This window comes from Theropithecus gelada, chromosome 12 (genome assembly GCF_003255815.1).
Source record: "Theropithecus gelada isolate Dixy chromosome 12, Tgel_1.0, whole genome shotgun sequence".
Classification (NCBI taxonomy): Eukaryota; Metazoa; Chordata; class Mammalia; order Primates; family Cercopithecidae; genus Theropithecus; species Theropithecus gelada.
Window position 1 is genome coordinate 106,003,485 of NC_037680.1, and position 20,315 is coordinate 106,023,799.

At 41.5% G+C, this 20,315-nt stretch overlaps 1 protein-coding gene across 1 annotated transcript in view; it reads right to left on the reverse strand.

Moving 5' to 3' along the window:
• Positions 1-20,315, reverse strand: part of DNER (delta/notch like EGF repeat containing) — a 367,125-nt gene that overhangs the window by 1,819 nt on the left and 344,991 nt on the right. The window contains exon 12 of the mRNA XM_025405375.1: positions 8,173-8,419. Coding sequence (XP_025261160.1) covers positions 8,173-8,419 — 247 coding nt within the window. The remainder of the gene's footprint in view (positions 1-8,172; positions 8,420-20,315) is intronic.

Below are 20,315 nucleotides of genomic sequence, written 5' to 3' on the forward strand. Positions count from 1 at the left end.
TCCCATTCAAGACCTCACCTTCCCCAAAAGCCCTGGAGTGCAACAGGATTCAAACAATCTTCCACGCTAACCCATCCTCCCTCCTCCTTTGTCTCGACAACATCTTTTAACTGTTTCAAGTCCACCAGGGCTCTTTAAAAAGGCATTTTAAAAGAACCTTAAATTTTACAAGGTTCCTAGGGTGGGGCCCCTAGGAATTAAAGGGGCTGATTTGCCATAGCTCCCGTCCCAGCTCTCCTCTTTTCTTATTTTTTCCTTTGATATATTGAAAGTCTGTCTTATGTATGGAGATGGGAAGTAGAATCAAGTGAGAAAGGAGAAAACAGTGCGTTCTTCAAACGATCTTTCATTTTAAACAGTCATCAATCCTGTATTCCAATCCTCTCGAATTTTACTAGCCTTGAAGAGCACAAAGGCATATGCTATGCCAGACAGACACCAGGCAAAATACGGCATTAAAGAGTTAAAGCATTCTTCCCTCAGAAAAACCCACAGCTATTACTGCAATATGACCAAAAACTTCAATAAATACTTTCTAAACTGTGAAGCCTCACTGGAAGTCCACCATTGTGCTCACATAGATGTGGGTCAGACTGTAGCCTGCAGTTTGTTTACCTAAATTGAGTGAGGTCTGCATAATCTAAGGAGAGGAAAAGTGTCCATAGAGCAAAAGTGTCAACAGGCCCGTTGGGTCTTACACTTTCTCCCAAGTCCGACAATTTCCTAGGCTACTTTAAGATGCAAATATTTTGACAGTTTATTTCTCATAAAATAGCTAGATATACGACCACTAATAATAATAATTTAACAAAAAATATCCAGCAACCCAGTGAAGAGCTCTCCATATCCTAACACAGTAGGATATAGAGAGCTTTGACCTGACGGACAACAAACTATATTAACTAACTGATTAATTATTCGATTGGTTCGCTGAAAGGAAAAACCCAATTGCATGTATCTTTAAAACACTCTTTTTTTTTTTTTTTTTTTTTTTTTTTTCTTTTTTGAGATGGAGTCTCACTCTGTCATCCGGGCTGGAGTGCGGTGGTGCGGTCTTGGCTCACTGCAAGCTCTGCCTCCGTGGGTTCATGCCATTCTCCTGCCTCAGCCTCCTGAGTAGCTGGGACTACAGGCACCTGCCAATACACCCGGCTAATTTTTTTGTATTTTTAGTAGAGATGAGATTTCATTGTGTTAGCCAGGATGGTCTCGATCTCCTGATCTTGTGATTCACCCACCTCAGCCTCCCAAAGTGCTAGGATTACAGGTGTGAGCCACCACACCCAGCCTAAAACACCCATTTTTAAATATAATTTCATAGTTTGAAAAAGAACCTACTTCCTCAGAATCTAGAATGTTAAAGCCTTTATTTTACTTAATCTATTAACAAGCTATAAGTCGAAGGGCTATAAACTTGGATGTTGTCATGGAACTCAATATAGACAAGGCAGGTTTAAGGACGAGTGTCACAGTATGACAAGGCAAGGGCTGACGCCACTCAAGAGTGAGCAACATGGCATGCATGTTCACAGTCGACTGAAGAGCAAGGAGCACCACTCTGTGTCCACACTGGTTAACTGAGCTGTGTGGCCCATTCCTAATGGGATTAACTCCAAACAAGTATGGGTCATAAAGTATAATGCTAGTTACAAAGGCAGTTAAAACAAGACTAATAACCCCAGCACCAGAAGAGAGAGCACGCAGGCTTAGAGCTGGAATCCCTGCATTTCAACTTACTAGCTGCTGAGAACTTTGTCCAAATTTCTTAGGAGAATTTTGGAGATTTCCACCTGAAATGCTATATCTACCATATGGAAGCTAAAATGGCCTCCTTTATAGAAACACCATAGTTTTAAAGCACACAGTACAATGAAAAGACTTTGTTTGAATCTCCTACACCTCTCACAGTGGCAGGCTTACACTTGTTGATGAACGAATGTGCATCATATCTACATTTAAAAGACTAACAGTTTATATATATATATATCTCTCTCAGGCACTAAATCAATGTCAGAGGCTGTTTATTTTATTGCAGGCATTTTTATGCAAGTGTTCATTTTTAAAATAACTACTACTTTTTATCATAAAGATACATTTTAAATGTAAAAAACAAAATAAAATTGGAAGCTAGAGAAAATTATAAAATAGACTAGGGGTTAGCAAACTGCAGTCTACAGGCCAATTCCAGCCTGATGCCTGTTTTACAAATAAAGTCTTAGTGGAACATAGTCAAGCCCATTCACACTTCCTCTGGCTGCTTTTGCACAACAAAGGCCGAGTTGAGCAGTCATGACAATATGGCCTGCAAAGTCTAGAATATTTTACAGCTCCCCGATGAAGACCATAAGAATCGCCCGTAGTGCTGCTCTCCAAAGGACGTGTCAATGTGTTGTGCATTATTCTTCAGTCTGTCCATCCCTCAATCCCACATCCCTTCCATTCATTTTACAAATATGTATGAAGCCCGAAGCCCCTCTGAAAGTATTATATATAATAATTATTATTACATATTTTAACAAAATTGAGAAAACACTCTGCATGCTGTTTTGAAAATGACTTTTTTCAATCAATAGTGTGTGTAATGCTTTACTCAGCATTCTTGTTAAGTAAAAAAAAAAAAAAAAAAAAAAAAAAAATCCTACGAGTTAAAACATTAGTAAGAAAATGTTTCTTCTGTGCTGAGTGGGGCGGGCTGGGTGGAGCACCCAGCATTCATAGTCACATGTTCCCACCTGAGGGAGCTCATGGCCCATGACGTGACCACAGATCATGACACGTGGGAAATGTCTGCTGACGGTCCATGAGGAAGCCAGATCTTTAAAAGACGGGAAGGAGTTGACACACTCCCTCTCCTCCTGGAAAAATAGCTCAAATATCCTAATGTGGTGGCTCCATCTGCGGCTCCTTCCCAGCCCCTCGAGGGGTGATGCATTCAGCATTGTCCTTGGTGCCCACTCAACATCACATTCCATCGTCTTGTTTTCACTGATTGATCATCTCATCTCATCATCATAACAACCTCACCAAGTGAGTACATCTCATTTATCCTATATTACAGATGATGAAACAGAAACTTAGGAATAATTTTCCTAAGGTCACACCTGGTGGGAGGTGGAGCTTTCTGGCTTCCAAGCCTAGATGCTGAACACTTCGTTGCAACCTTCATGCATGTGACGACCCCGTAAACTGAAGCCCTCACTTACCCTGTGCCTGACAAGAGCCTGTGTACTGCGGCATTGAAAGGCATCACTTTCAAATCAGCATACCTTCCTTCTCATTAATAAACTCTGGCTTACAAATCTCACAAGTCCTGGTTTTCTCACTTACAAACCCTGTGACCCTTGTGTAAATTGTATTGTCTCACTAAGCCCAAATTTCTTTTGCCTATAATGGGGGACTAATGATACATGGGCCCTTACATTCTTGTGAGATGCTTGCAAATGAGTTATTTGTGAATGATTTAGCACAGTGTCTGGCCCATGGGAAGCTTTCAGTAAATGTTGGCCATCACGGAAGCACTAACAGAAACGACAGCACCAGTAATATCAGTTAGCACAGACATCTCAAACATCCTATTTGGTGACAATTCTTGGGTGTCTATTTCTTCAAAGAAACAAAAGATACTGCAACCAGTTACAAGGCAGGTCAGAGAGCTGCTAGTTCATGGTCCTCTGAAAGTCAACCACTAAAACAATGCTGCAGAGAGAATGTCAGATCTTGAGAAAGGCCAAAATTGGAAGGTTTTGAGCTATTGGGGAAAAAAACTGAACATGTCCTCCATGATCTGCTTTCTGTGATCAGGCACTTCTAGCTCGTAGAGCAGTCAACTCAGTGGGACCTCAGTGTCAGAACTTGGAGAGCCCTGGTTTTGCTCCTGCTGGTCAGTTACAAGCTCTTCCCTGCCTGAGTATAAGCAAAGCAAGCATGTTGCAGACGACTCCTGGGATGAGGAAGAGGGGGAGGGGTCTCCTTCTCAACCCTACTAGGAGTTAGCACCAATGGATTCTGACATCAGAATCACCCAGCATGGCCTCAGTCACTTGTGACTATCACAGGTGACCCACTCCATGTGTCCTGTGTGGCTGCTGGGCTGCAGTCATTCTGATCCAATGTCACCTCCAGGATAGTAGCAGGGAGACAGCCCATAAAATGGACACTGGCTGCTGAAAACTAGGGAGAGGATAACATCAACAGGTCTGAGTTTTTGCCAATGCCTTTCTAGGGTTTCCAGGAAATGGGAGCAAAGAGGGCCAACCAGCCCGAGACCCAGCCATGGCCTCTACACAGCTATGCTGTAGAAACCACACGTTGGAGCTGAATAAACGTTCAGAAGAGAAATTTTCCTAAAGGGAAGGTATTGTTTTAATGTCAATAGTTTTATCTGCAGTCACTGGTGCATGCAGAAGCTTGTCCGTTAGGAATTACGCAGTAAATATTTTTGATATAAATCTGCACCAAATAAGAGCCAGGTTTGTAAATGCTTTCAAGTTTATTCTTTCCTTCCAAGAGTATTCAGTTAAATATCTTCCCCGTGGGCCATATGAGCAGAAGGCTCAGAGGAATCTGTCTTAAGCTATTCTAGGGCTGAAATAAAACACTCCTCTTAGCCCTGGAGGATCGTAGCCATGGATGCTTGTAGGGGCAGAGGAATCTGAATTGTAGGGTCTCCCCACACATGAGAATATAACGCCATGGATTCTGCTCCCTCCTGGTGAATGAAGCCCTTCCAGGAATGACGACAAGAGAAAACCGTCTTGGGCACCGAAGAAACTTGTCAATTCTCTGCTCCCTTTTTTTTGGGGGGGGGGTGGGCAGAGTCTCCCTCTGTCACCCAGGATGGAGTGACAGGGTTTCACCGTGTTAGCCAGGATGATCTCGATCTCTTGATCTCGTGATCCGCCCGCCTCGGCCTCCGAAAGTGCTGGGATTACAGGAGTGAGCCACCGTGCCTGGCCTTCTCTGCTCCTTTTTACGTTCTTCATCTCCAATCCAGCAATTTCAGGATTCTGCAAATGTTCCTCTAGGCTGGGGCCACTTACTGAGTTGGTGCCCTGGGATGAGTCTACCTCTCAAGCCGGTCAAGGCACCCTATTCCAATCCCTAACTGAGATCATCCATTCATTTCAAACCTCAAATGTTAGTGAGGTCTACTACCTGCCAAGACCCACTGGAGACACAGAAATAAAAGCTACTGCCTTTTATTTACAGGGTCGTGGAGTAAAGAGTCAAATAAACAATTAAGGTAGGGCTTGCAAGGGTTGGTATCAGGGCTTCCTGGATGTTGTATTGCCTCAGTTGGCTGTGAAAGGAAGGCGCTAAGATGAGCAGCCATGCAGGGCCCGAGTTGGGGGAAGGTTGAGTTCTCTGTCCTCTCTCGCAGTTACATAAGCAAGACTGGGTGCAGCTCCCACCTCAGCACTGGTGCAGATGCTCAGGGTCTCCCAAGTTCTCCTTCCCACTGTCTCCTCCCCATGGAAGCTGAGTTCTGGCTTCTGCTTCTATTAGAATGACAAGATCACTGTAAGATCTGAGAATTGGGTTTGGGGGATTTCTTTTGGAGAAAGCAAACTCTTCAAACCTCTTAGCTTGTATGCCATTCAGATAGAATGATTTGGGTTTTCTCACCTCTCTCTGTCTCTGACTCTCTCTCTCTTTTTTTTTTTTTTTTTTAAGCTAGAGTCTTGCTGTCTCACCCAGGCTGGAGTACAGTGGTGTGATCTCAGCTCACTGCGACCTCCACCTCCCAGGGTTCAAGTGATTCTCCTGCCTCAGCCTCCAGAGTAGCTGGGATTACAGTGCTTATCTTTGTCATTGCTGTTATCATTCAGTTAGGTAGATATAAGAAAACATCAATGATATTTCACTTTTACTTCTTATCATTCCCACTGTAACCAGAATCTGAAGCTACACTTTCCCAATAAGTACCTGGTAAAAAGCTCAGTAGAAATTCAAAAGAAATACAGAACCCATTGATGAAGGACAAAAAATCTCAGTGTAGAAGGGCAGACATGTCCTGAAGGAGCACAGCTGTGAAGGTGACTGCAGCTGGCTCTCAGGCTGCCTGATTTGGAACTTTGGAAATGAGGTGGAGTCACAGAGACAGTACCCAGGAAGGATGTTCAACCTCTACGGGCCTGCCCAGATCAGATGAAAGAAAGTCCTTGAAGGAAACAAGATGGAGATGAAAAGGACGGAAAAGAGAAAGGATGTGGATATGTGCTGTTGAGATAGAAACCCCAGGGTTTTTTGTTTTTGTTTTGAGACAGAGTCTCCATCTGTCAACCAGGTTGGAGTGCAGTGGCGCCATCTCGGCTCACTGCAACCTCCAACTCCCAGGTTCAAGTGATTCTCCTTCCTCAGCCTCCCGAGTAGCTGGGATTTCAGGTGCCCGCCACCACGCCCAGCTAATTTTTGTATTTTTAGTAGAGATAGGGTTTCATCAAGTTGGCCAGACTGGTGTTGAATTCCTGACCTCCAGTGATCCACCTGCCTTGGCCTCCCAAAGTGCTGGGATTATAGGTGTGAGGCACCACACCTGGCCAAGTCTTCTCATGTCTTGACCGACACCAACATAGGACATCCCAGGGTAGATCATACAGCTACCAGTTCCCTTGAGCCCCAATTTGAAGGCACCAAGCTCAGCCCACTCTTCACTACAGCACACTTACTTTCTGAATTTTGTGCTTGAGATTATTCAATCAGCAAAAGAAGAGATGGCTTACTTCAACAAACAATATTGCTATTTTTGGAACATACACTCTGCAAAAGTCAGTAAAATGTGATCTTAGTTTATTGTTTTACATTATATAATAGATTTGGAGAAGTAAATATGGGGTTAGCTGTTTATACCATCTTTAATATTTGTAATGGATGCTGGGCTTAATACCACAGTGATGGGTTGATCTGTGCAGCAAGTCACCATGGCACAAGTTTACTTATGTAACAAACCTGCTCATCCTGTACATGTACCCTGGAACTTAAAACAAATGTTGAAGGAAAAAGTATATATATTTGTAATTTAATATGACTGCCATAACTCTCCAAGGAGGGAGAGTTATCCCTTTATATAGTTGAGGGAGCTATATTTGTGGAAAGTTAAAAGATCTGGCTAAATCATGCTGCTATAAAGACACATGCACACGTATGTTTATTGCAGCACTATTCACAATAGCAAAGACTTGGAATCAACCCAAATGTCCATCAGTGACAGACTGGATTAAGAAAATGTGGCTCATATACACCAAGGAATACTATGCAGCCATAAAAAAGGACGAGTTCGTGTCCTTTGTAGGGACATGGGTGCAGCTGGAAACCATCATTCTCAGCAAACTATCTCAAGGACATAAAATCAAACACCACATGTTCTCACTCATAGGTGGGAATTGAACAATGAGATCACTTGGACACAGGGAGGGGAACATCACACACCGGGGCCTATTGTGGGGAAAGAGGAGGGGGAAGGGATAGCATTAGGAGATATACCTAATATAAATGGTGCAGCACACCAACATGGCACATGCATACTTATGTAACAAACCTGAATGTTGTGCACATGTACCCTAGAACTTAAAGTATTAAAAAAAAAAACAAAAAACAAAAAAAAACAGATGAATCTAAACTATGGAGTCAGGTAATGGAGTCATTAAGACTCAAAGCTATACCTCACCAGAACTTACACTCTTTCTATGACACCACATTAACTCCTTGTCCCTCTGGAGTCTTTCTTCCAGAAAAGGATACTGATTTATAAATATTCACTCTAAAAGTAGAAAGATAGCTCTTTATCCTTCTTTCACTAGGCCCTTAAGTCAAATGAAATCATTAAATGTTGACTGAAGAGCAACACGGCAAAAGACATTCCCCAAAAAAATTCATCAAAAAAGTTTTTAATACACAGTGATTACAAATCAGATATTTATAGTCACAGAGCAACCCAAATTAGATGAACAAATATATTCAATGTAAACAAAGCAAAAGGAAAAGCTAGCAGCGAATTAAAAGGAGTTTGCTTATCAAGTGGCCGAATGATCTATCCCCGAATACAACATGGAACCTATGTTTCATTCTTTAAAATCTCCTCTTTGCAGATGGAAAGTCCTGTGTATAATATGACCCTGTTCCTAAGAACGCACAAGTGAAGGCAGCATTCCCCACGCCGCCCCCGCAGCCCACCTGGCATGCCGGATGGATGCAATGGCATTGCTGAACTCGCTGTCGATGCTGCGGCAGTTGTAGAACTCCTCGTAGGCTGGCCTAGAAGAACCCTGGTACTCGATGCGGCTGATGCGGCAAATCCCCACAATCAGGATGATCAGCATGAGGATGAAGGCCACACAGAGGGCTCCGATGATGATGTAGAGGGAGTGCCGCGGCATGTTGGTGAGGCTCTCTGCCATGTGCCCGGACTTCCACTGGAGGTCTGCAGGCAAAAATAAGCAAATGGCTGGGTTTGAGTTGTGACCTTTGAGAATGTGAAAGCCTTTTTCATCTTTGCATAGATAACTTAAAACCTAAGGGCCATTTAAACTTGGAAGAATTATTTTCTATGGATTATCCAGACCCAGGGTTAATATCCTTACGACATAAGGACTTCTTAAGAATCATTAAGAAAAACCAGAGGCTGGGCACGGTGGCTTATGGTTGTAATCCCAGTACTTTGGGAGGCTGAAGTAGGTGGATCACTTGAGGTCAGGAGTTTGAGACCAGCCTGGCCAACATGGTGAAACCCCATCACTACTAAAAATACAAACATTAGCTGGGCATGGTGGTGGATGCCTGTAATCACAGCTACTCGGGAGGCTGAGCCAGGAGAATCACTTGAACCCGGGAGGCAGAGGTTGCAGTGAGCCAAGATCGCACCACTGCACTCCAGCCTGGGTGACAGAGTGAGACTCTGTCACCAAAAAAAAAAAAGAAAGAAAGAAAGAAAAACCAGAAATATGCCACAGAAAAACAAAGGATATAAGGAGGAATTCATTAAAAAAAATACAAATAGAAAGTTACTTGGTTTTGAAATTACAAAAAAGTGCAATTCCTCTATCAGCTCCCAAATATTGCTTTAAAATTATAACCACAGTTGGCAAGGGTACCCAGAAATGAGGACTATAAGTTGATATGAAACCCTTTCATTTACTAATTAGCATATGCTCTGACCCAGATATTCCCATTTTAGGATGTATGCTGGGGAAGTAGCCCAGGAAATGTAGCCTTATGTGTGAAGATGCTCATCTTTAAGATGCTATCACAATTTTTAAATGTTATCACCTATTACATATTTAGAAAAAGTCTCAGAAAATCACACAGACAACAATGTACTCACTGCTCAGTTAATAAATGTTAATATTTTACCATTTTTCTTTAGATTTATTTCAGATAGTTTTAAAAAAAGAAATAAAATATGGCTGGGCATGGTGTCTCACACTTGTAATCCCAGCACTTTGGGAGGCCAAGGCAGGCAGATTGCTTTGAGCTAAGGAATTTTAGACCAACCTGAGCAGTATGGCAAAACCCTTTCTCTACAAAAAATACAAAAATTAGCCAGGCATAGTGGCACACGCCTGTGGTCCTGGTTATTCAGGAAGCTGAGGCTAGAGAATTGCTTGAATCTGGGAGACGGAGGTTGCAGTGAGCTGAGATCATACCATCACACTCCAGTCTGGGCAACAGAGTGAGACCCTGTCTCAGAAGAAGAAAAACACACACACACAAATATAACTAGAGTTCCCTCACCCCACACTCTCTCTCCATTCCACCAGCAACAACATAATTTATAAAGGTCAAAAAATAAAAACCTAAATATTTAACACTCAGTGAGATGAAAAGATATCCACTAAACAACAAAAGAATAAAAGCCTGTTACCAAACAGGATCTACTTGGACAGTACAATAATTTGACAATATCTTATGAGTTTAAAATGTCTATATACACATTGAAAAGGTCAGAAGGATAGTATGATAATGATGGCAAACATACACTGATTTCTTAGTATAAACTAAGCTCTTTAAAAACAGCTCATTTAATCATCATAACCACCAGAAGATATATTATCCTCTCTCCCCACTTTACAAAGGAGGCCTAGAGAATTGACATCACTTGGAGTGAATGCCTCTGATACTAGTCAGGATCTGAGGTCTTGGCCTTTGCACAGCAAAATACTAACAACAGTGATCTCTAAAAGACAGAATTAAAAATGATTATTTTCCTCTGTATACTTCTGAGTCTTTTCCAGCGTTTTAAAAATAAGAATGTATTCCTTTTCCAATAAAGAAATAAGCAATCCATCATTTAAATAAGACATTCGTACGATCATCTTCCAGCATAAGAGTGGAAATAGGATCAGCCTTGGGATCACACCAACCTTGCTTTCAATCTCAGCTCCTACATTTACTTGATCTTGAGTTTCCGTTTCTTTGTTTGTAAAATGGAAATAACAACATATACCCCATTGGCTTGCTGCAGCATGAGTTAGAAAACATGTTTTAAAAATATTTAAAACTTTTTAACTTTCTAAAAAGTTTAAAAAAAAAGTTTTAACTTTCTAAAAAGTTTTTAAAAAAAAGTTTTAACTTTCTGAAAAAGTTAAAAAGTCCACTCCTGGACACGTGATGGTGGTCCCCAAAGACGAGCAGCTGTGGTGGTAGAGGAGGGAAGGATAAAGGGTCACATGCTCTGAGTTGAGGATTATTGAGCATGGCCCTGTGTCCTTCCTAAGAACACTAATCTGTATTAGCAGGAAAAACTGGAAGGACAGGATGTAATCTCTCTGCTTGGCATAGGTCAAGAACATCAAGTTATTTCCTGTTTATGGAACTGCACCCAAATGAAATGCTCTAGATAGTGTATACAGTATTTGAAAGGAAATTGTGGAAATTTTAAAGAGCTAGGTAAGACCAAAGAGAAGCTGAACTCATATGGAAAAAAGGATGCTTTCTATACTCACACCACCACCACCACCAGCACTCCACACTTCCCCACCCACACCAGGACATCATTTTCATGGTAGAATTCCAAGTGCCTGCAAGTGAGATTCAGAGGTTAGTGGAAACAGAAATGAGCCTGTCTTTCCATGAAATCCACAGGACTCTTTTCACTGTTCCATTATCGGAGAGAGTATTTGTGGCCTCTGGATACTCACACCCTCATCTTAGCTGTATCTTCAGTCATCATACATCTAAGATCACAATTAGCTATTCCTTACCTTGAAAAGTTGCAGTCAGTCTGAAGAAGAGCACAGATAGACACCCAAACAGGGGGCCAGGCCTGCAGACCCACTTTCTAGAAGCTAACAGAAAAATGACCCATGCGCCCAGCCTGGATGCTTCCTGAGAATTTGAGAACAGATGAATAATGTGATTTCTAAGTTCACATCCAGACCCTCCTGAATATTTCACCAAAACCTTTGAAGCCTGGTTTGTCATTTGAGTCTGCCTGCCTGAGCTCATAGGGCCCGTGGAGCTTAGTAAAACTAAATGACCATTAGTGCATTGACTGCTTCATCTAAGCCAACTCACACACAGGCAGACAAAGTAACATAAATCACCAGAAACAAATAGTCACAATGGAAGGGAGAAGGTGTTTTCGGAAACCAGAACCAAGGCTCAATCCCCAAATCTGCAGCCATCTCATTTGGCAATACCTGGTGTGCATGGAAAGAGACAACTCATTTTTCTGGCTGAAAAAGCAAGCGTGATTCACTTCATTTCCAAGTATTATAACATTCTCTAAAAAATTCAGTTGCAGGCAGGAATCCAACACTCAGCAGAGTATGTTATAACATCCATTTAGCATCAACACAAGGGCAGCCAGTACTATGTTTCTCCTCCAACTCGGTAGAGTGCTCAGATCTGATCACTATGGAAGATCACACGAGTTCTTGATGAGTTCTTGCAGTCTATGCATAAGCTTCATAGAATTAACTTACACAACACATCAATTGTGTATACACAGTGAGTGCACAACCACATGGCCACTAAAGTGAAAAAAACAACCATACTGGGCTATGTGCACAATGCGGTGTCCCAGGTCTGACTGCCTGCATTTATGACCATCTGCTCCATTTCCCAAAACTCTGTATTCCAAACTGTTGGGACTTTTGGAAAAACTTCCTCAAGATTTATCGTAAAAGCTCTGCTTTCCTCCCTCCCCCTGCCCTTTTCTTTAATGCTAGATTCCACCTCACTGTCATCTAAAACTTTTTTGATAGAAATGACTGTGGCTGCTTTATAGGCTAATTGGTTTAGTCGCTGGGATGGATCTGGCTAAGTCCAACGCTAAGTCTGAGAGGCAGTAAATTTATCTATGCCAGGTGCCTGCAACCACCATCTCTCAGTCCAGATGCTATCCTCATAAGTCATTGCTTTGCTGCATCCCAGGAGCCCCATCACATGAATCGTTGACTACTTTGGCTACAGCGTCGCACAGGGAAGAATCGTGAACCAGAATGTGCCAGATGGGTTCATCTCATCAGCACCAGCAGGTGCATGACCAGGAATGCATATGCACGAGCTGCTCAAAAAAAATGTCACACTTGTGAGTCTGATGGATCGTTTTCATTTTTTTAAACTAAATTAGTTTGAGGTTTTGTATTTTCCAAAGTGCCTTTGCATTAAACATTTCAGTTGGTCCTAAACAAACGCCTTGAACTAGGCAGAGATACTAGACTTGGAGCAGCTGCTCAAGGTGAGGCAGGCAGTCAGTTGCCAAGCTGAGAATAAAATCAGACCCACCTCCACTCTGCCAAAAATAGACTCCAGTCAATTTGTACATTGAGTCTAAAATACATAGCCCATATCTATTTTTTAATTTACCTAGATGAATGTAGCTAGACTAGTTAATTTGCTTATCTATGTTATTTTGAAAAAGAGCAAAAGTGAGACAGTGTCTTATGAAGATGTTACTTAGCTTAATAATTTTTAAGACTACTCGTTGCCTAGAACAATCTTGAGGAGGGATGTCAATTACTTTGTTTTCTATAGCTAAAGGTTAGCAGGACAATCAAAGCAGTCAGTGAAACTGAAAAAAGATTAACAACCCTTGTTAATCTCCAGAAGAGGAATGAACGTGAAAAGGGAATGAAAGAGATCATCTCCTTTATGGGATCCATTCACTGAGCACTTTAATTAAGGACCTACTTTGTGCCAGGCACAGTGCTGAGTGACAGGGATGGAAAGCAAGGGACAATAGAGAGAAAAGTAGGCTCATGTAGTTTCCAGTTTTCTGACGGATGCAGGGGTCAGGCAAATGATCCCCAAAACAAAGTAAAAGTACAACTGTGCTATGTCTACAAGAGACAAGCTCTTCAGCGCAGCAGGAGGACAGGGGATATTTCACGGCACTGACTGTCAAGAGAGCTTGCACAACAGGAGCCCTTAGGGAGTTAGGTTCTAAGTGTGAGTGGGCAGTAACCAGGGACAGGCAAGAGCAGAGGGAAGACTGCACAGGCAAAGAACCAGAGTGAGCACAGGCCTGTGGGAGGGACTGAGGGAGCAGAACAAGGGCTGGATGGAGAACAGCGCGACTGCTTGAGAGAGAGGCAGAGAGTGGCCGCAGCAAGGAGAAGGGATCTCCTTACAGGGTAGGGCAGTGTGGCCTTGGGTCTTTACTCACTTATTTATTTTAATAGGAGCTTGGCACAGTCAGGGTTGGAAACAGTGGGCGGGAGGGTCTGAGTGTTCCAATTTGCACTTTGAAAAGATCCTTCTGGCTGTGCATGAAGAGAGGATTTGAGGAACAAGGACAGAGGCCAGTTCAGAGGCTCCTGCAGGATGGGGCAGAGTTAGTGGTAGCTTGACCTGTGGTGATGGGCATGGAGACAGAGAGAGGGGAATGGATGTGAGTGCTGTGTTAGGGGGGAATCCACCAGACTAAATGCAGCTCATACAGTTAGGCCAATGAGGGGAGAGAAACCAGGAGGACAACTCTCGGTTTCCTGGCTTTTATCACTGGATGGATGAGGTGCTGTAGCCGAGTGAGACAACCAGGTTGGAGAGGAAGATCCTGAGTTTGGTTTTATGCATGTTAAATTGAAGGTACCAATTCTGGACACGGGCTTTGGGAAAGAACATATGACTAAATCCTCAAAAGCAATCGCAACAAATGCAAAAATTGACAAGTGAGACCTAATTAAACTAAAGAGCACAGCAAATAAACTATTGACAGAGTAAACAGACAACCTACAGAAGAGGAGAAAATATTTGCAAATGATGCATCCAAGAAAGGTCTAATATCCAAAATCTATAAGAAACTTAAACACTGAACAAACAAAAAACAAATAGCCTCATTCAAAAGTGGGCAGGATATATGAACAGACACTTCTCAAAAGCAAGCTTATAAGTGGCCAACAAACATGAAAAAAGGCTCAACATCACTAATTATCAGAGAAATGCAAATCAAAACCACAATAAGATAACCATGTCCCACCAGTCAGAATGGCGATGATTAAAAAGTCAAGAAACAACAGATATTGGCAAGGCCGAGAGAAAAAGGGAATACACTGTTGGTGGAAATGTAAATTAGTTCAGCCACTGTGGAAAGCAGTTTGGAGATTTCTCAAAGAACTTAGAACTACCACTCAACTCAGCAATCTCATTACTGGGTACGTATCCAAAAGAAAACAAATTGTTCTACCAAAAAAACACAGGCACTTGCACGTTCACTGCAGCACTATTCACAATAGAAAGATACAGAATCAACCAAGGTGCCCATCAATGGTGGATTAAATAAAGAAAAAGTGGTACATATACAGCATGGAATACCATGCAGCCATAAAAAAAGAGTGAAATAATGGCCTTTGCAGCAACATGGATGCAGCTGAAGGCCATTATCCTAAGTGAATTAACATAGGAGCAGAAAAACAAACACCACATATTCTCACTTATAAGTGGGAGCTGGCCAGGCACAATGGCTCACACCTGTAATCCCAGCAGTCTGGGAGGCCGAAGTGAGTGGATAGCTTTGATCTTAGGAGTTCCAGACCAGCCTAGCCAACATGGTGAAACCCCATCTCTACTAAAGATACAAAAAAAATTAGCCAGGTGTCATGGCACATTCATGTAATCCCAGCTACTTGGAAGGCTGAGGCACAAGAATGGCTTGAGCCTGGGAAGTGAAGGGTGCAGTGAGCTGAGATCCCACCAGTGAACTCCAGCCTGGGTGACAGGGTCAGACCCTGTCTCGAAAAAAAAAAAAGAAAAAAAGAAGCTAAACATCAGGTACTTGTGGACATAGAGGCCACAACAGTAGACATTAGGGAGGAAGGAAAGGGAGCGGGGAAATGGTTAAAAAACTAATGGGAACTATAGTCAGTACCTGGGTGACAGGATCATTCATATCCCAAACCTCAGCATCATACAATGTACCCAGGTAAAAACCTAAACATGTACCCCTGAATCTAAAATAAAAGTTGAATAAACAAATAAATTGGAAGTACTTTTAAGACACCCAAGCAGTTATGTCTAATAGTTAAATTTTGATGTTTAGCTCATCATTTTGGTTAATAAGAGCTGATATTTATTGAGGGTTCAATGTGTACTGGACACTAAGTGTTAAGGTGCTAACTCACCTATTCCTCCTATAATGCTTTGAGGTAGACACTGTTATTACATTCATTTTATATAGAAGCAACTGAGACTAAGAGGGAAGCTATGTGCCCAGGGTTACACAGATAGTAAATGGCAGCCCCTGAGTTTAAGCCCAGCTGCTCTGGTTCTAAAGCCACACACTTCAATCAATAAGGAATGTTTTCCAAACTGTAGATCGTAGAAATCAGTGTAATGGGGCCAGACTCGCATTTAAAAACAAAATTTAGAGAACTATTTCAGAGTTTGTCACACTTATAAAAAGTTAAGTATTATTTTACATTGTGTGTGTTTGTGCGTATATTAGTCTGTGTGTTACATGCAGCGTCAAGATGTAAAACATACTACTTATTGTGGGTTGCACTCAAAAGGCATGAAAAGCATTTCCCTATGCTGTACACATCCATCAGTACTCTTCAGAGAGACAATGGAAAGTTCCTCCTCATGAGATTCTTTGGAATAAAATAGTCAAGATTACATCAATAACAACTACCTATCTATATAATGCCTGTGGTCCTACAATATTCTGTACTTGTAGAAAATTGGTTATTAACCCAAAAGTATCTAATTTACCAAGATTCCATCAGAGATGGGAAATTTCATTTTCAGCAGATGTCCAGAGACTTCTAGTTGTTCAAAGAGAAAGACAGCTGATGATAATAATTAAGGCAATCATTTATTAAGTACCTAGTATGTACCAGTCACTGAACAATATTGGTTACATTTACTATCCCATTTATCAAGGCCTAAGGCTCAGAGACCTTGTTTTCTGGCCCAAGGATAAATACCTGAGCTAGAATTCAAAACCAGCTCAACTCACAGAATTGAGTTATCAACCACAAAACTCCACAACAGCATTCTTTCCACTCAATCAGTATGCTTTCCCCACATCTAGCCTCAGTCCCTCCCTGAGAAGTAGAGGATGCATTCCTGGTGTTCCAAGTATGTACTAAAGGTAATTATGGATTCAGTGGGATTTGCAAGTTACCCTTGGACCCCACCACCATTGCTTTGGAGGGGAAAAGTTCTAAAAGGCAAAAAGCCAACTTATAATGAAATGCTCATGAAGTTAAAAGGTAATCACCAATCAAAATCAAAATATTAAATGCAAAAACTCTTTGACAATTTTATCTTTGAGAATTTCTGTTATTCATATTCTCACATAAGTAAGCACAAAGATGCTGCTACAATCTGAATGTATGTGACTCCCAAGTTTAAATGTTGCAACCTAATTGATACAGTTAGGCACTGTGTCCCCACCCAAATCTCATCTTGAATTGTAGTCCCCATAATCCTCATAATCCCCACATGTTAAGGGAGTGACAGGTGGAAGTAACTGAATCATGGGGGCGGTTCCCCCATCCTGTTCTCATGATAGTGAGTTCTCACGAGATCTGATGGTTTTCTAAGGGGTTCTTCCCCATTCACTCAACAGTTCTCCTTCCTGCCAACTTGTGAAGAAGGTGCTTTGCTTCCCCTTTGCTTTTTGCCATGATTGTAAGTTTCCTGAGACCTTCCCAGCCATGCTGAACTGTAAATCAATTAAACCTCTTTCCTTTATAAATTACCCAGTCTCAAGCAGTTCTTTATAACAGTATGAAAACAAACTAATACACTAATTGACAAAGCGATAGTATTAAGAGATGTAGTCTTTGGGAAGTGATTAAGTCATGAGGGCTCTGCCTTCATGAAGTAGGTTAATGTCCTTATAAAAGAGGCCCAAGAGAGCCACCTTGCCCTTCCACCATGTGAAGACACTGCCAGAAGGCCCTATCTATGAGGAATGGACCCTCATCAGACACTGGATCTGCCAGTGCCTTGCTCTCAGACTTCCCAGCCTCCAGAACTGTGAGCAATTACTTACTGTAAGGTATTTTGTTATAGTATCCCAAGCAAACTAAGACAGGTGCATATATATAAGAATATTCATTCTAGTATTGCTTTAAATAGCAAACCCCTCCAAATGTATTATCTATCAATGGGGGTCTGATTAAATAAATTTTAGAGATGCTAAAGAATGGAAATACCATGTGACATTTTTAAAAGTGACATAGATCTGCATAAGATAGTGTGGGTGCACCTTCAGGATATACTGTTACACATAAAAGCAATATGTTGAAGAGTGTGTATAAAACTCTCATTTGTACAGGAGAAAATAGGAACTTATCTATTGACTGATGCATCTAGAAGAATATGCAATAAATGTCTAACAGTAGTTACCTTTAAGGAGTGAGGTGGGGATCTGGATAAAGAGAGATATTAATTAATTTTATTTTTTAAACGTCTTGGTTTATATAAAAATGAGAACCAAAGAAGCCAACCTATTTGTATACTAAGAACTGCCCATATAATATAATCATTGGATAAGTTTCTTTAACTATTATTAAATTCTATCTATTATTAAAGGAAGAGGCCCAAGACATCCATCTATACTTCACACTCTGGTCCCAGGAGGAGTTACATTCCCTTTTCCTGGTTGTCTAGACGTGGCTGTGCAAAGCCTTACAGCGACTCATCATATATTGAAACCTGCCCTCAGATTACAAGCTCCCAAAGGAAGGGGATGTTTCATTAACCCTTATATCCCAGAACTACACTCAATTCCTGACAATAAAGAGCCACTGATTCCTTATTGAATGCATAAATCTAAGATAGCCTATTTGCCTATTTCTCAACTGCAAAATATCATTAATTCAATAGTTTAACTGTATTTAACCATAGATTCAACTGTTTAATACACAAAACTGCTCAACTGTCAGTCAGCAAGGTTAACTATAACTCTAACTTTATAAACCTTATACAAAGCAAAACACACCAACACTGCTATGTCAAGATTTATAGATATTTTGATTTTTAGACCTTGATTCTAGGAAGGCATGTTTTCCTTTTATTATAATTTAAAAAAAAAAAACTGTGATCAGTCCCAAGGTGGTAAAAATGAATGGTAGAGATTTAAAACTTCACCAACGTTGTTCTGTTAATTTCCAGAACTGTGGGTTTTCATTTGCCTTAAAACGTGTATAAATCACTATAGCTATTTGAACGATTCTATTAGGATGGTCCTGGATCAATCTTCTTGATAAATCTATGTGGTCTGTTAGATCTCTGCTTCTTATCACTAACTGGTGGCCAGATAATTACCCTAAAGAGGCAAATGACTAGGGTGATGCATTAACAGATAAAACTAATTCTACCTCATCCCCAAATACTGTAATATTTAAGAACAAATAGAGAAAGGAATGAGATACCATTGCTGGGTGGTATGAAAGGCAGAATAAGGGTCTCCCAAAGATGTCCTAATGCCCAGAACCTATCAATACATTACTTTATATGGCAAAAAATGACTTTGCAAATGTGATTAAATTGAGATCTTGAGACGGAGAGATTATTCTGGATTATCTGGACAAGCTCAATGCAACCATAAAGGTTCTAATAAGCGAAAGAAGGAGGTAGGAGAGTTGAAAATTGAGTGATGACAATGAAAGCAGAGGTCAAAATGACATGATTTCTGACTCTGAAGAAGGCAGAAGGGACCAATGGCCAAGAAATGTGAGCAGCCTTAAGGTTAGAAAAGGTGAGGGAAGACAAGCTCTCCCCTAGAGCCTCCAGAAGGAAGACAGCCCTGCTGGTCCCTTGATTTTAGCCCAGTGAGGCCCATTTTGAACTTCTGCCTTCTAGAACTGTAACATGATAGATCTGTGTTATTTTAAGCCATTCACTCTGTGGCAATTTGTTACAGTGACAAGAGGAAACTAATACAGATGGTCAGGGAAGGCACCTTTGAACTGAGACCTGAATGAGAAGAAGGCAGCTGTGATAAGATCTGAAGGAAGTGAACTCCAGGCATAGGGAACAGCATGGGTAAAGGTCCTGAAGGCAGGGATGACCTTGACCTGCTCAAGGAAGGGAAAGCAGGACACTGTGGCTACAGCAGAGGGAACAAGGAAGAGAGGCAAGCAATGTGGCCTCTGAAGGCAGTGATTCAGTTAACAGAAGCCTCCTTTACTTCCTTGGGTGACTCAGCAGCCCTCCAGCACCATGTAGCTATGTGGGCCATGGTTCTCTGCGTACCTCTAAGCTTTTCTGTTTAGATCTACTGACTAAACTTTGAGATATCCAGGCATCCTCCTCTTGGTTTCCAGACACTTCAGAGGATCACAGATGCTCAGGGTTAGAAAGAGACCTAAGAGGCCATGGTTCCCATGGCTCACGCAGGACTAGAGGCCTCTTACAGCTTCCCTGCCCACCAACTGTACGAACTCTGTGTCCACTCCGGATCCTGGGATTCATTCCATTGATTCAGATCCAGTTCTCTAGACATGAGCCACTGGCTTCAGTTATGTGTCATTTGCAAACCTCATACACACGATCTCCTTCCCATATACTCAGGTCATGGTTAGAAATATCCAGTGCTGGAACCTGGCAGAGACTGATCTGTAATTAAATTTGTTTTAATACCTTTGGCCCTATAGAGAAATAAAAATGAGATCATCAAATGGAAAATGATAGAGTGAGTGAACAGAGCGTCCAGGTATGCACTGAGATGTATAATGTACCCTATCACACCCAGCCACTCAGAATAGCCACTGTCCTGAGCTGCAGGCAGCATCTAAAAAGACAGTTGCTGAAGGTTAATCCTCTCTGGGAGTAGCTCATAGCATAAGAGCTACAGTAGTATAGAAAAAATAAAAGAAAGATCAACCAGTATTTATTTAGTGTCTACTGAACCCAGAAATCTG